The sequence below is a fragment of the Malania oleifera genome, chromosome 5 (assembly GCF_029873635.1).
Source record: "Malania oleifera isolate guangnan ecotype guangnan chromosome 5, ASM2987363v1, whole genome shotgun sequence".
Lineage (NCBI taxonomy): Eukaryota > Viridiplantae > Streptophyta > Magnoliopsida > Santalales > Ximeniaceae > Malania > Malania oleifera.
Window position 1 is genome coordinate 26,173,851 of NC_080421.1, and position 17,084 is coordinate 26,190,934.

Below are 17,084 nucleotides of genomic sequence, written 5' to 3' on the forward strand. Positions count from 1 at the left end.
GCAGACTCATACGAGTGAACTACTCAATAGTGCAGCCTCGATCTACCTGCGGGTGATTCTGTCCTCTAGGGTCCCACTGAATTTCCTTCCTAACTTACTGGGCTAAACCTCGCAGCACCGTCGAGGTATCTACATCCTCCTCACTAGAAGTATCCACATTATTATTACCTCCGGCGTCTACGCCCTTATCCCTGGGATCCATCCTGAAAATAGAGCAAAGAATAGTTTCTTAGAATCCTATTGCTGGGACTCGACAAGTACAACAAATTAGCTAAAATTATAAAATTCCCTACATTCTCGTATTGAAATACTTAGACTTCCCTAATGCACTTTTATCACACAAATAAACACTTTGACCTCCAAACTCCCAATCTTAGGTTTTAATCTTATTGCTCAGAAACAGAACCATTAATGGCATGCCATAATTTTCCTGAAACCGTCACCTCAGGCAAATCACAGAAAACTATCACGAAATTCCAACCTCCAGATTGTAAGACAAAACCTAATACCCTTAACTCATTCCTATACTCTAGTAGCATACTCTACTCTAGTCTGCAGAACCTAGCACCTAGGCTCTGATACCACAACTATAACGCCCCCGAATTTAATCCACAAATAATCATAATAATGACATCATCAATGTTATTTTTGATACCACACACCATATCCTCGGACCCAATGGGGTCCAAGGTAATACCATCCCTTAATTAATTTTAAACAAACAAACAGCAGAAACAGAATATACTTTTACAACCATGCATACCAGAATGCTGCCTCTCAACCTTAATATCAAAATCTACCCAAAAAACATATTACAACTTCGAATAACCAAAACAACTAGATATAAATAAAATATTGTCCCAACACTACTCACTCACAGCTAACTCGTCTAGATCCTGCCCTGAAGCTCCTAGACTCGGTTTCTTGAAGGTCCTGAAAATTTTGTATATTTAATGTGGTGAGACACTTCTCAGTAAAACGGAATAAATTATTGTCAGTGTATGTTTAACATAAGTTCTTATGAATTTAAACACATTCTTCAATTTAATTTATTTATCAGATATGGTATTTGTACAACATAACTTACACGTATACAGTTGAAAATACACATTTCTTTCACAATATAAAACAGTTCGTTGAATAACCTCGTTTATATAAATTCACATATATGCATAGAAGAAACCCCCTTTTGGACATACAACATCATCATGTATAAACTCCCATGATCGGGTTGTGCGGTTTGAAGACTGGACCTAATCTTGGTTGGCCTACCTGGCTAAGTCAAATCTCATGTCTGAAAGTCCGATTTACCTACGCAGCTTGGTCTAGACTCCAGGGGCGGGGGTACACAACCCTTCTGTGGCAAAATCAACTTGTCAATGCCAATACTTTTATCCAGAATAGTGTGGTTGGACTATCTCAATCACTAGCTACGGTACCATGCTCTCATCATCTGGTTCTTGGGGTTCTTAAACCATATAATGCAATTTAAGTAATAAAAACTATTATTTAAACTCATTTTCTCATTCAATATAAAATCTTTCATATAAAAACCTAGCATTCAGCCGTCATATCAAAATTAGGTACTTGGCCGTCAAATCAATCTCGGCATACGGCCATCATATTCAAAGTTTCACAATTTCCCACATTTGCAATATTTTCATCAATCAGTATAAATCACATTTTTTTTCACGATAATACCACAAAAATACTCAAATTCAATTATGCAGTAAAATATAATTAAATCTCATGCCACACAATTTATTCAATAATTATAATTTCACCAATTGCTTGTAGAATTTTCAAAATACATAATTGGTAAATTTAATTATAACGCAGATATAATTAATTCCCCACTTTTAAATTTAATCTCCAATATATTTTAAAAACCCGAATATGATCAAATCCTCGCAATTTAATTTAACTCTAGAATATTCCCAAAAAAATCTGATTTAATCAAATACTACAATTTAATAATCAAATACTATAATTTAATAAGTTAATTTTGAAAATAACGATTATTATAAAATCCCTAGGCTCACAAACACCAATTTAATTAACTCATAATAATTGTTGATTAAGGTGTAATCCCAAGAGGGGGGGTGAATTGGGTATTTTTAAAATTCTTTAAAACATATTTACCAATCAATCCCTATTTCTAAGTTTAACTAATTAATGATAGGAACTTAAGTCTGAATTAAAGTTATTTTATCAATGAATTCCTTTTTACTCAATTAAGTACGTATAAAGTTATTTAACATACACAAGTAAGAAGGAAATTAAATGCGATGCTGAAAATAAATAGTGAAGGGAAGAGAGAAAGCAAACATAGTTTTACGAGGTTCAGCCTACTTTGCCTACGTCCTCGCCTTGAGCAACCACTCAAGGATTCACTAAAACCATGCTCCTTAAAGTGGGACGGAGCTTCCCTTACAATCCGCTGCTTACAAGAGGTACAACTTCCTCCTACTCCGCTGCTTACAAGAGATACAACTCTCTCCTCTCACACCGGTTCACACACTGAACCATGTATACAATAGAATCTAGAAAATACACTCAAAAATAATGCTTCTAACAAAAGCTGGTGAGTACAATTCAAATTCCTAAAATATTGACATATGATATAACTTGAAGCTCATGAATGAATGAAAACGATAAAATCGTTTTATGTATGATATGCCTCAACACACAAATCCCTTTTTAACCAAAACTTTCAAGTAAAGATAAATTCAAACTGTTTTGGAATAAACTAGGGTTCTTGGTTCACTTTGCAAAAATGCACACTTATATAATTGAAGTGAACTAGTTAGCAAAAACTTTGTCTTGAATATACACTCAATCAAAATCACAAAGTTTTATTTCATGTACTCAATTACAAAACTGAGTATATTAATTTGCAGAAAATATCCCTCAATTAAAATTATAGTTCTACGTACCAAGGATATAAAATCAAGCTCTAATGTATTTAAAGATAGATCCTTTTAGAAACCACACACTTGAATCAAACCTTTCATTCAATCGCACACCATAAATCAAATAATGATCTTGTTTAAAATAGTTTTGTTTATGTATGGGTACTTTCAAGATTACCCTTTTAATCAAAACTAGGTTTTTCAATAATAAGCTCTTTGAGAAAATATATGTATATTTATATTCTCTTGAATCAAAATTTAATCTACCAAGTTAGATAAACTTTCTTAAGTAATGATCTCTTAGAAAATTAATTTTTGTACGAATAGACACACTCAAGATCAATACTTTTCAATACTAGTCAAGAACAAGCAATGAATGAGATGTAAAGTTCACAAGATTAATAACTTGAAAGATCAAACCTCAATACTAGAATGAAGTACAGTAGAGTAAACAAGTTCCCTTTGAAAAACTGATTTGATTTGCCCAAGCTTGAAGATTTGAGATTGATGTATATGCAATCGAATAGCACTAAGAGTAAATAATCAACAATCTTGCAACAAGGTGTGTTCTTCTCTTTCTTGTTTGTCTAGCTTCTTTTTTTCTAGGGTTTAGATATTCATAATATATAACATATTACCCTTAGGATTGATCTCAGCCATTGGATCAATAAGATACTTCGCTTGTCTTTTTAATAAAGAACTGATTTTTAGGCTTTCCCGCAAGTTCAGGCAACCGAACTCGACTTCAGGCTCCTAAAGTGGCAACTTCAGGCGCCTGAGGTTTCAAGGTCAGGTGACCGAGGTACCTCTGTCAAGTTTTGTCTTTCTCCTTTAATTCTTCAGGCTACCGAAATTAATCTTCAGGCTACCAAAGAAATTCTTCAGGCGCCTGAGGATAACTTCAGGCTACCGAAGTCCCCTTTTTCACACATATTCATTTCCAGTTTAAAATTCTACTTTGATTATTTACTTGGGTCTTTTATAAAACAAGTTTTCATTATTTTAAAAACATTTCTAAGTCCATGTATGTACTCTAATGATCTACATGAAATGCATGAATCCTAAAATCATTCTAAATTGTATTGAGCCTCAGATAAATCATACGAAAATGTAAGTACATGAGTTCTAAATACCCATTCCCAAAACATTCTTGACCTTTGCTGCTTGCATCTTGATTCTCATACTCTTTAAGTTCCATGATGCTTTCTAAAATGTATAATCTTTACTTTATGGCGTCAATGACTCGTTATCTTTCCGTGCATGCTCAGTGTAAGTCTTGTTCACAAACTCAATGCACAGATCAAATATCAAGTGATTTGTCATTATTAAAAACCGGATTGGACTCATAGAGTCAACAACAACAACAACAACAACAACAACAATAATAATAATAATAATAATAATAATAATAATAATAATAATCCAAAATCTAATTTCCATATGCCAAAATATTCAGAAAAACGTATATATATAATTCCTCGTCTCATATTACAATTTAATCGGTTAAATTATAAAAATTCTTAACATAATTTATTTCCCTTACCTCACTCCAGGAGAAGTGCCTACGACGCTCCTACGATAAATTCACTCTGGTTAAAATATATGTAGCCGAGATAGGAACCCATTGGTATTTTTTATTTTTTAAATGGCGGACGTAGAGAAATTAAGAAGAGAGAGAGAGGGTTGAACGGAAAAAAGAGAAGGAGACGCGAGGAGAGATGAGAGAGGTTGGGCACAACTTTTGTTTCTCAAAAACATCTTGAAGCTTGTAAGTTTATATAAATATTATATTATTATATTATATTATATTATATTAATATATTATTATATTATATTATATTATTAAATTATTATTATTAATTATTAATTTATTATTTATTATTTTTTGAAATCACTACACTTCAAATTGCCCTGTTCATTGCTTAACATGTGACAACTTTCAAGATATGTAACATGCTCAAATTCATCATTCAATTAAATGAAAACAACTTAAATTTTTGAAAATTCATTAGGTTAGTGACCATTACAAAGGGCCAGTTGACTATTGTGGTGGCAACAAACTAAAAAAGGCAACTAGGGCAAGTTGACTATCAAATAAGTAGCCGATCGACCACCATATGCTGCAAACTTTCCAATTATATTTTTAGCCTAATCTTACATATATTCAGCTAGATTTTTTTTATTATATTGAGATAAAAAAAATATTATCGATAGACTTAATAGGAATAGTGTGTCATAAATCGTATAAATTATTGCGATATTCCATGTAATTTTTTCTCATATAACCAAGAAGTCTCTTCCCACATATCTCCATCATTCTTTTAACTAAACTAAAACTAGCATGATCTTGTGCATTATATTACGTACTTACTCAAATTTAGATATTATAACTTTTAATTAATTTTAAAATTATTTAATATGATATGTATAAAATTAAATCAAATTATGTTTATTTATAATAATTTAAAAGTATAAGTGTGCATACAAATTGTTTAAAAGGAATTTGAAATTCTTTTAAAAAAAAATTTAATTGGAAGAAATAAGATTAATAGAATCATTTCGATCTATAATCTTAACTAAAATTAGATATATTAATAAGATATCAATTTCTTAACAAGACTTCCTTCATATTAAATCCAAAATTATAAAGTTTTGATTTGAAAATTTATAGGTGTCAAAAATAGTTTTAACAATTGACATTTATGTGCCAGATATCTTCTCTCTGGACTTGCTATAGTACATGGTATCCTGTCAACATGCTTATGTGTGCACTACAAAAGTCCTCTTAGGCTCGCATATAGTACATACAAATACGGGACTTTTGTGTCGCTCTATTGATTTCTCCTTACTAATAGATCGAGCTTTTGATGTAGTGGTAGATATCATATCCTAATATCGGTATTAGAATAAGGATGTCAATTTGAGTGTGCCGAATGTCCTTGGGGGTGGTTGTTTACAAAAACACAACGAACACAATACAAATCTAAATTTTCCCTTTAAAATACCAAATTGAATTCATGTTCCAGCCAACGATGATGCTATAACCTTTTTAAAAAAAAAAATTAAATGTGATTAAATTTTACAAATATTGCAAATAACATAAAAATATTATTTTTTGAAGGATAATTATAAAAATAAAATAATTGTTTTTAAAAATAAAATTCTTTAAAAGTTACAAATAATTAACTGCCTAAACTTCGTAGGTCTTAACTTCTTTTAAGAAAATAATAAATTTATATATCAACCTTTCCTTTTGTTCAGGCCAAGGGCAGTCTTGGTGTTGGCATCTCACGATGTGTGGGCACGGATCGATTCTTGGTTGCTGCGCTGCACATCCGCGTTTACCTCCAGGAATGTGATGGGCTAGCTGCGTGGGATTAGTCGGGCTAAGCCCGGACTCCCGGCGTTATCCAAAAAACAAAAAAAAAAAAAAAATTTATTGTCAAATCAATAAAATTGCATGACATATTTATAAATATAGTTGAGAGTGTTGGGTTAGAGTGCTCTCTTTTTAGCACGTGCAATACGTACGTGTCAAAATATCAGTTTTATTATAGCCTTAATGTTTATTACACGTCTAAAAAGAGTCAATTAGTTGACTATGATATATTTTTAGGTCATATCATAACTAACAAAAAGGTGGTGAATTATTATACTATTATAATTATGACATGAAAAAGATGTTTTCCATGATTTGAGGTTATTTTTATTGTGTAGTTGTTATATACGGAAATATTTAGCTATAAAATTTTAGGGCTCATTTAGTTTTAAAAAATATTTTTCTTTTTTATTATTTTTTTTAAAGCATAAAAATTTAACTTATTTTTAATTTTTAAGATTCATATTTTAAAAAAGGAAAATAAAGAGTTTGTTTAAAAATATAAATGATCTTTCGTTTCTTATTTTTAATTTTTTAAAATAATAAAATAAAATATATTTTGCTTTTAATTTTTAAAGTTTTATATAAGGTACTTGTTGTTGCCAAAAAATTGAACAATCTTCGCAAATCGTTCCTCGATCATGACCACCTGAAAAAGATCAAGCAAAAATGACTTGGGGTACTCGAGGTGTACTCCGAGAGGTCACTCTAATGCTTAAATAAGAGGGTAATGAGAGACTTTGAACTGCAATAGTAGAAAGAAGTGGATTTGGTTGAAATTCTTACCTCTTCTCCAAGTCCCTTTTTATAGTGGTGGAGAATGACTCTCCAGTATTGATCGACATTATTTTGCTTGTGGGGTTACATAGGTTTTATGGGCATTTATTTATATGTGGATGTTTTAAATATAGTTTTGTAACCATTTTCTCTCATCAATGTGTGTAGATCAAGGTTTGCGTTGATTATGTAGAGAGGTTTAATAGTAGTTTTATAACCGTTCTTCCTTTTGAGTAAGGATATTTTGGTTATATCAGTTGCCCCCCCCCCCTCTCTAGTTTCGAATCTTTGAAACAAGTTTTTCAAGGTTAAAAGGTTTTAGAAACTGCCGAGCCCCTACTTATTTATTTATTTTTTCAACGTGAGCAGCTCTCGGCTCATCTGAGCCGTTTCTGATAATACTGAGTCGTATTTGGCTGATTCGAGCCATTCTCGGTTTGTCCAAGCCATCTTAGAAAATTATGAGCTGTCCTCGGCTCCGTGTCGCTTTCCATATTCCCGAGTCGTGCTCACGATCTGAGCCGCTATCGCCTTGCCGAGCTGTTTTGGCATAGGCCAAGCCATTTCTCAACTAAACTAGAACTACCCTTGGTTCTCTCTAAGCCACTTTTAGCATGTCCCGAGCCACTCTCGATTTGGTCTGGACAGAGTTGGCTCACTCCGAGCTGTCCATTTGGCTAAAAGGGTGATGCTCCTAGCTCATTCGAGCCTTGCTTGGTCTACTCTGAGCTATTAATTAGCTTAATCCAAGCTAAATTTTGGCTATCTTGGCTCATTGTAGGTCGATAATCTTGTTCATTAGGCTCAATCTGAGCCAAATATTTCATATTTTTGGCTCAGTCCAAGCTAATCTCATTACCGTTTTACTTGATCTGAGCTGAATGTTTTACAGCTCCGCTAAATTCGAGCTAGATGCTTCGTATATTTTGGATTAACCTCTGTCAGCCTCATAAGTTATGCTCATCAGTTAGGCCAATTTGGTGAGCAATGCTCACTTGTTTGCCACATAAGATGTGCTCATCGGTTAGGCTAGTCTTCGGACCTCATAAGCTTTACTCATCTGTTGAGACAATTTAGTGAACAGTGCTAATTTGTTTGCCTCATGAGCTGTGCTCATCAGTTAGATTGGTCTTCAGGGCTCATGAGCTCTGATCATATGTTAGGCCAATTTAGTGAGCCATACTCATTTGTTTGTCTTATGAGTTGTACTTAACAGTTGGGTCAGTCTTCGAGCCTTATGGGTTGTGCTTATCAGTTGGGCCAGTTCTTTGGGCCTCATGAGCTGTGCTCATTAGTTGGTCTAATTCTTTGGGCCTCATGAGCTGTGCTCATCAGTTGGGCCAATTTTTCGAACCTTATGAGCTATACTCATTTGTTGGTGCCTTCATTTTCAAGTCAGTTCGACTCTTTCTTGTGGTCATCACCTCCTCTAGGTTGATGTATTTATAGGCACGTGTCATCAGTTCTCCCAAATTAATCGAGGGTTTCTTCCCTAGTGAATTTAGGAAATCCCTTAGCTGGAGAGCCGTTTTCACGACTCTACTACCACCCCGTGATCTAATTTCCGAATCAACATGATGGCGTTGACGAAATGGTGCATGAATTCCTTTAATGTTTCCCTTTCTCCTTGTACAAGGCTCATTAGATGAACAAAAGTTTTTGCTATCTTCTAGCTATTGACGAAGTGTCTAGCGAACTATTGGTCCATTTTGAAAAAAAAAAAAAGATCCAATAGAACCAGGTTTCAAGGTCTAATACCATACCTTAGTATTTCCTTTTAGAGTGCATGCAAATGCTCAACACATGCATCTTGTGTGCCTTGCAATTGCATCAACACTCTAAAGGTGTCTAAGTGATCAAGAGGATCGTACAAACCATCATACACTTCCATGTTTGACATTTTAAACTTGTTAGGTAAAGGAACATCCATTACCTCTTTAGTGAAAGGTGGATCCAAGGATTTGACAAAGGACTCCCCGGAGAAGGGGTTGCTGCGAGTTTCCTTCATCATTTTCTCCAATTGATCATTTTTTTTTGAATTTTTCTTCAAATTCGTGTGACCGTTGTTCATAAATACCCACGCTATTTGCGTCCTCCAACTTCTTTGTTGGATTAGAAGTCCTATCAGCGACTTCTAGTGGAACTGCAACTTTCTCATTTGACTCAGGTTATACTCGATTAGGATGAGGAGCAGGTTCCTTATAATCTATTTTCTGCTGCAGGATCAAAGTGAACATGTCCTTCATCCTTTTCTGAAATGTAAAGGTTCACTTAGTGCCACGTTGGAATTGTCAACCGGTGCATAATGTATGGATTGGGGGTGATTGGTCATTCATTACAGGTTCTGACTTTGAATTGTGTGATGTAGCCATGATCAAGGATCAGAAAAATCTCTTAAGAGAGTTTCCATAGACGACGCCAACTGTTATTGCCTAAAAATCAAACGACATTCGCGAATCTTTCCCCGGTCACGACCACTTGAAAAAGATTAAGCAATAATGGCTTGGAGGACCCGGAGTGTACTCCGAGAGATCACTTCGATGCCTAAGTAAAGGACTAATGAGAGACTTTGAATTGCAACAGCAGAAAGAAGTGGATTTGGTTAAGATCTTTACCTCTTCTCTAAGTCCATTTTTATAGTGGTGCAGGTTGACTTTCCATCAATTCGATATTGATGGACATTATTGTGTTTGGGGGGTTACAACCTACATAGGTTTAAAGTTTTATATAAGGTAATATTTGTAATAAAGGATTTTGGAGCTTGAATTTTGATTGTGTGGATTTAGAAAAAATTCTACACACAATCCACATAAATTAAAGTGTAAGATCCAAACCAAATGCTCTCATATGAAAAGTAAGAGTTATAAATTTAGAAAAATAGTAAATATACATATTTTAACTTTTTATATAAATTTATAAAAATAAAAATAAATTAAAATTTTGTAATTTTTTAACAAATTAAGAATAAAAAACTATTTGCTTAACTCGTGTCTGATTATTTCATGCAAATACTTTAAAAATAAAAAAGTTATTTACTTTTTTGTAATTTTTTAAAAAAGTAAAAAATATTTTTCAAAATTAAACGTACCCAAATATTTCTCAAAAAAAAAAATCTATTTTGATTCACATATAGTTTAGGCAATAAAAAATAATATAATAACTTCAAACCTATTATTTAATATACAAATTTATTGGCAATGGAAAGCCGGTCAATTCCAACAGGCTCCAACGTGATTGACTAGAGACCGAGACAGGGAGATCAAGCCGTCCATCTCTCTCTCTCTCTCTCTCTCTCTCTCTCTCTCCTTTGGGTTTTCATGTAATTATATTATCTTGCTGCGCATTTCTTTCTCATGATAATATAATATACATATATTTTTTGTGATAATCCAAGCTTGTGTTTCTGATTTGGAGAGGCCTTTGCTTTTCGGATAATCATTCGAAGGAGTGCTTCCCGCAACAAATCCTAATGCTTCTGAAAGCAATTATTTCTTGTAAGTGCTACTGATCTGCTCGCACTGTTTTAAGAAATCACTTTTGGGATTGCATGTTGCATAATTAACACCTTTTAGCTCAAATCTCTCTCTCTCTCTCTCTCTCTGTTCTTTTGCAGCAGCTTCAATGGCTGCCTTCTCTGTTTGGTCTGTGCTTGTTTCCCTATATTTCTCGATTGACTTTGGCATCGCTTTCTCGCCCTAATTCCTTTGAATTTGACTTTTAAAAGGAAGAAAAAAATTTAAAGTCTCAAAAAGAATATTTGAAAATCAAAACAATCGTTGAACAGAGCACGAAACTTCACCAATCTCCAATGGGATAGTCTGCTTTTGGCAGGTGTCTGTCGAAATCAAGTATTAAAAAGTTTTAATTCAAACCCACTCTCTTTTGAATCAGGAAAACAGCGAAACTATGGTCTCTTCCGAGAAATAGAAGGCCTTAGAGAGCTTCGACGGCAGAGAGAGAGAGAGAGAGAGAGATGGGATCTTTCAAGGGCCATGTTCTTCCGGGGACTCTGTTCCTTGTAGTTGGGGCATGGCATGTTTGGAGCTCTTTGGTTCGATACGCGTCGAATCCGAAGTCGTTTCGTGTGCAGGTCTGGAACCCGGTGCCGGGTTTCGATGGCAGGCTGAAACACTTGGAGCTATATCTCATAGCTGTAGGGGCTTTCATTGATATGTGCGTAGAGCTTCTGTATTCTACCCATCTCAAGTTCTTTGTTCATGGCGTCCTGAACCCATCTCATATGAACGACTTTGAGCACGCTGGAATGCTTCTTATGTTCTTCGTCTTTGGCGTCATTGCTCTGCTGTCTGAGAAATCTAGGTCAGTCGCCCCTCCTTGGCTTGTTTTGGATTAACTACTGAATATGATGTTATGTGGCAGCTGTTTGGCTCCTGAGAAAACTAGGGAAGGAAAAGAAAATTTTAGAATTTGACTTTTCAGGTTTTGAGATAAGAAATGAGAAATGCAATGGGAAAATGACGGCACATCAAGGTGCGTCGTCCCCAAGATTGATTTGTTTTGGCCTTACCATCCGATAATTTTATGTGACAGCTGTTTGGCTCTTGAGAAAATTTAGGAAAGGAAAAGAAACAAGTCTAGGGTGTTAAACTCTTCAGTTTTGAGATGAAAATGAAATGGGAAAATGACGACATATCATATTCCTGAAATTCGTGCCCACTGTTTTTGAGATGTATAGTCCCAGTCTTCTTCCCCTCTTTCTCTGAATGAATATATAGAAACCAACTAGCTCGGTAGAGAAACTTGAGAAAAATTAGTAAATTCCAACTAGTAGGGAAATAATTTAATAGCTTCCAGAAGAAAGTGTTTCGGCATCATAAAACAAATTAAAATACATAGAATTTTATTAATCAATGGTAAGGAATGATTATTTCCAATTTTATCATGGGAATGGCTATGTAATAACATAAACTTTTTCTTGAGTAGCTTTTTTTCTAAATTATAGTATCTATGTACAATTTTAATGTTATTCCCATTTGATTCCATCACATTCCTATCATATATACATTCCATAGAATAAACATAAACTTTATCTTTTCCTTGGGATAAAGTTACTTTAGGGCTTGTTTTTGAGTTCAATTTCTGGGATTCGTTCATGGAATGTTGTTATCAGATCTTCAGAGGGATTGGAAAGTGGCTTTGATGTAATTGTTTTCTTTTGTTTATTTTTTACATTATTTCTGCGTTAGGAGGATTCCCTATCCTCCTTTCTTTGTAATTATCTCTTCTATGCATTAATGAATTTTCTTTTTCTATAATTTTTGTTTTGTAATTGATGGCTAACTTTACAATGCCTTCTGACAGTTGCCTTATTAAAATTTTCCATGGGAGAAATGTAGCCTTTATTTAAAATACTCCATGCAACATGAGGATTAGTTGCAGCAGAGGCCGAATCTATTCTAGATAATTGGCTTGGTGCTCCTGTAGATAGCATAATCATGCCTCTTTTTTGTTCATAATTATTGGTTGCTATTTAGGTGAGAAGTTCTAAAAAAGAAAAGCAAGAGCCTTTAAATGGATTGTAATGATAGATTTATACTTGGCTGAAACCTGGAAAGTTTTCTGTTTGATGTTCCATAGGCTTTCTTGCAATTTCCTGGTGATTCCATGTGTGTTGAACATGCCATGGCATTTCTTTGCATAAAACACCTTCTCAATCCCTTCTTTTAGAAATGCTGAAGGGAAGACCTTTCCTCCAAAATGCAATCATTCTGTCAATAATTTGTTTATTATATCTTTTAGAGTAACTTATATATGAAAGAAAAAAAAAAGTATTTTATGAGAACTCTTTTTCATTAAAAATGAGAAACCAATTCTAAATATCTTACACCATAACTGTTCATGGGTCCAACCTGTTTTTCCTGAGGTATCATTTCCCCCCTCTGAGGTTTAGTTGTCAATGCCATTTATCTTGCCCATACAGTGACCATGGATGTATATCAGTCCAATAAAAGATTGCCTCTTTTGTGAATATCAAATTGAGTATTAACGTGGAATGTATGAGGCCAAAGTTATGATTTAAATAGGAAGACAATAAAACTTTCTGGAAGCCTGTTTCCTTGTGATATTTTCAAAAGCAACAAGGTGTTTTAACTGGTTACCCAAGATGAACTCAACTGGAAGTAAACAAAATTATGCAGAAAGATGATCAAGATGAGAAATTGTTTTAAAACTGTGCTGTACATTCATAAATCCCATATCTGATGAGATTTAAAATTGAATGTGACTTGTCATGGATGTAGATGTTATGTTGGGATCATTATGTGTAGCCTATTTTTGAGTTTATTTGAGCAACTTGTTCTAAAAACCGGTATAAGCCCATCCCTGTCATGGGTGTGGGTGGTGGTTTCTGTTAGCATGTGTGCATATTTTTCCTGTTAAAAAACTTTTTTTTAGAAAATTATGGCTAAGGGGCATAACAATAACTCATAGTTGTCAATTTCAAATAATTCTCTCCAAAAAACTTTTTGAAACCCTAAATACTAAATGCATCGAAATGAAGTATTAGGTTTGACAAAATAAAGCAGAAACTTTTTACATAGAAAACCTCTTTGTTTTTTTTTTGGTAGGAAAAGAAATATATTGAGGAAGAAAAAAAGAGAGATCACAACCTTGGAGAGGACAAGAAATCCACTGAATAGATAGAAAACCTCATAATAATAGTTAATTTGTGAATTCCATATTTCAAACAAAGCACGATTTAGGGCCTAGGCCTTATATATTGGAAACTAAGAACCCTGGAGCCTAAGCTGTGAATTAAGACATTTCCCATTTGTACTGCTTATTGAACCTTAATTTGTTTGGGCATAATACAGAATGGTACTTGAGCACATGCTGGTACTTCACAGTTCACACTTTTAGTCAGTGCATGTAGTTGCAGTGTATTTACATGTTACTACAAAGCCAGTGCATCTGCTATCAGTATGCACACTTCTTGCATTATGAATGTGATAATCTTTTTTTGCAACATCAATCGCATGCTGCAAGGAGGTTAACTTATGTATTATGTCTAACTGCCATTTTGTTGAGTTCAGATTTCTTCACTTGCCAGAAGGGGCTTTGTGCTTGGTTGCCGCCACAGCGTTCTGTTCTGAGTATCTATTATTCTCCTTCCACTCAACATCCCATAAAGGCCTTGAGGGGTACTATCACCTCCTCCTTGTGCTACTAATAGCCCTCTGCATTTTGTTCACCGTTGCTGGAGCACTCATTCCAACCAGCTTCATAGTTGATTTGTGTAGTGGCATCGCGATAACACTCCAAGGCCTATGGTTCTATCAGACTGCCTTCACTCTCTATGGCCCCATGATGCCAGATGGTTGTCGGCTCAAGGAAAATATGATATCATGTCACTCAAGTGAAAGTCAGGTTCGCGGTGAATTGCTTGCCAACTTCCAGCTATTTTCCCTTGTCCTTGGTGTTCTTGTTGCAGTGGTGGGATCATATGGTTTTGCAGTTTCAAGATTTGGGCACTCTGATCTTCGGAGCTTGTACACAGTTCATGGTTGATTAGATCAAGATCAATATAGGGTATGGCACAGCTCCTTTTTATACCTTTTTGTACCATTCATCTAGTGCCTTATGTGTTTTAACATCTCATGAAATCATTCTGGAAAAATATGCATAGAAACTGAAGATCAAAACATCAGTTTTTTGAATCTAGCAAAAATCATATACACGTGAATCATGTACTAATCAAGGGTCATGTGGTCTAAAGTTGCTGCTCTAGATTCTTCTCTCTAGTTATGGTGAATTTATGTTCTTATGAATCTTTATCATGATCATTATTTCCCTGTTCACAACAAAAGATGCAGTCGTCACAATTTTGTTTCCTATTACATATTATATCCCACGCTTTTATGGCGGGCCACATGATGTCCTGAAAGGAGAAGAGCAGAGGGGGAAGAAAACAGCATGGGTCCTAGAAAAAAATATAGAAGAGGAAGTGATAGGTCCTGCGTAGAAAAAGAAGAGGCCCAGCTAGTGGGTAGTGTGTAGTGTGTACAAATGCGAAGCTTGGGGGCTCTCATTTGTGCAGAAGAAAGAATAGGTTGACAGTCTCCTTTTCCAAAAGTGAGCACATGATGTGAGCTATGGGAATGGACCCATGCTGTTGAGACAATTGAGCTTTACCATTGATTTCTTAAAGGACCATAGGCAATGAACTGGTCTTTCTTGTTATTTTTTTTCACATGAGCCATCAATTGGTTTGGACGGTATAAGCCATTATAATGGATGGATGGAGGATCAGACCGTTTTAATAGCTCTGAAATTTTTGTTTGATCCTTGTTGCCCCATTACTTGTTTGCAGGCTCTTCCTTCCACCGCCACCGTGATCAGAGCTTTAGTTATATCCGTGTGACAATTCCTTCAGTCGTTTTTCTGTTTTGCGTGTAATGCATGCCCCAGAGAGGTATCATCAAGCTGGCGGAAGGATTTTTAAGAACTGCCTTTAAAGTATTTAAGAAGTTCGCAGAGAGAGAGAGAGAGAGAGAGGGAGCGGCATGTTCTGCATAGGGTGATATAATTTGGTGGAATTCATGGATCAACATCAGAAAAAATAAGTGCAGTGTTAAAGACTAAGGATAAACCTCAATAGCTCTTCTTTGAATATTTCAATATTTCATTATGTGTTTCTATCTTTATTACCTGTTCCATTTGACAATTTTTTTTGTTTCTTTTCCTTTTCTGGTGTTTTTGGGTTTGAAACTTGAAAGTGGAAAAAAGGGGTGTTGGGTCTCCATGAAAATGACTTCTCATGCTCTCATGTCTTGCTGCAGAGCACCTTTGCTGTAGCTTTTCATATATTACTTAATTAAAATTCCATTCATTGGTGGGTTGGATACCAATTTATTTGTACCATTGTAATTATAATTATTATTTTGATTCAATAAAAAAATTTGAACCAGCTGTGAGGGCAAAAAGTTATGATCTAACATCCTGTGGTATAATCCTAGATTTGGGTAACTTGGAATTTAGGTCTTGAATTTGAATTTGTGTAGACTAAGAAGAAAATATAATTTTATTATATTACGTTTTAAACAAATCAGCATAGATTTAAATTCAAGATCTGAATGTTAATTTTCCACACACAAGATTAGAGAACTTTCTTATCTAAAATTTGAGCTGCTTGGCCAAATGATGCATTGAAGTAATATGATTTTGAGGGAAAGGGGGCTTAGCAGTTGGGCTGTAAATGAGTTGAGCAATTTAGGACTCAATCTAAATGAGTTAAGCTTGAGTTATATGGTAGTTGGCTCACCAAATTTGCAAATTAGTTTGTTTAACTAGTTCAATTCACTTGTTTTTAAGCCTTAATGAGTTAACCTCTTATTTAAGCTTGTAGTCTTATTCTTATATGGATTCAAATTTTGGTTTATCTGTTTGTTCATCGAAAGGTTCATTTACAACTTTAGTTTAAACTCATTTTAAATTGATGTTATTTTATGGGTGGGGTATGTATTTAAAAGTATTTTTTCTGGAGTTCTTGCCAATCACATTTTTATTTATCTTTAAAAGTATTTTGACGGGACAGTAAAATACAAATCAAAATACTTCACTTACAATCGCAAATGAATCAAGTTATCATTTTATTTGTGCTACTGAGAAATTTCATGACCATTTTTTGGAGTTCATTAATAAATGATGAGATTTCAAATGAGTTTAGGCCCTACTAGTTTAGACTTATTTTAGGTTTACTCAATTAAGGAGTTGAACATGAACAAAATAATTTATGAGATATATTTTAACTCGTTTTTTTGAAGCTCATTTATTAAATTAGTATAAACATGTTAAAGTTTAGTTTACTTCTACTTCATTGCAATCCAATTGGCATCTAGCAAACTGAATCATAAATATTTTACCGATGGAAACATTTAAGGGTTGTGGAGAATAATTAGTTGTAGAGCGCCATCCCCTTTCCGATATAAGATTGAAAGCCATGCTCTCAAATTTAATCCAAAAATTAAGAGTATTTTTAATAGTGATTTTTTTTTTTA

At 34.3% G+C, this 17,084-nt stretch overlaps 1 protein-coding gene across 1 annotated transcript; it reads left to right on the forward strand.

Moving 5' to 3' along the window:
• The first annotated feature begins 10,252 nt into the window (after nucleotides 1-10,252).
• LOC131155002 (uncharacterized) lies at nucleotides 10,253-15,935 on the forward strand. Its single transcript, XM_058107876.1, has 4 exons — nucleotides 10,253-10,562; nucleotides 10,960-11,388; nucleotides 14,121-14,616; nucleotides 15,398-15,935. Exons 2-3 carry the CDS (start codon nucleotides 11,042-11,044, stop codon nucleotides 14,593-14,595), a joined length of 822 nt encoding a protein of 273 aa, XP_057963859.1. The 5' UTR covers nucleotides 10,253-10,562; nucleotides 10,960-11,041; the 3' UTR covers nucleotides 14,596-14,616; nucleotides 15,398-15,935.
• The last annotated feature ends 1,149 nt before the right edge of the window (nucleotides 15,936-17,084 follow it).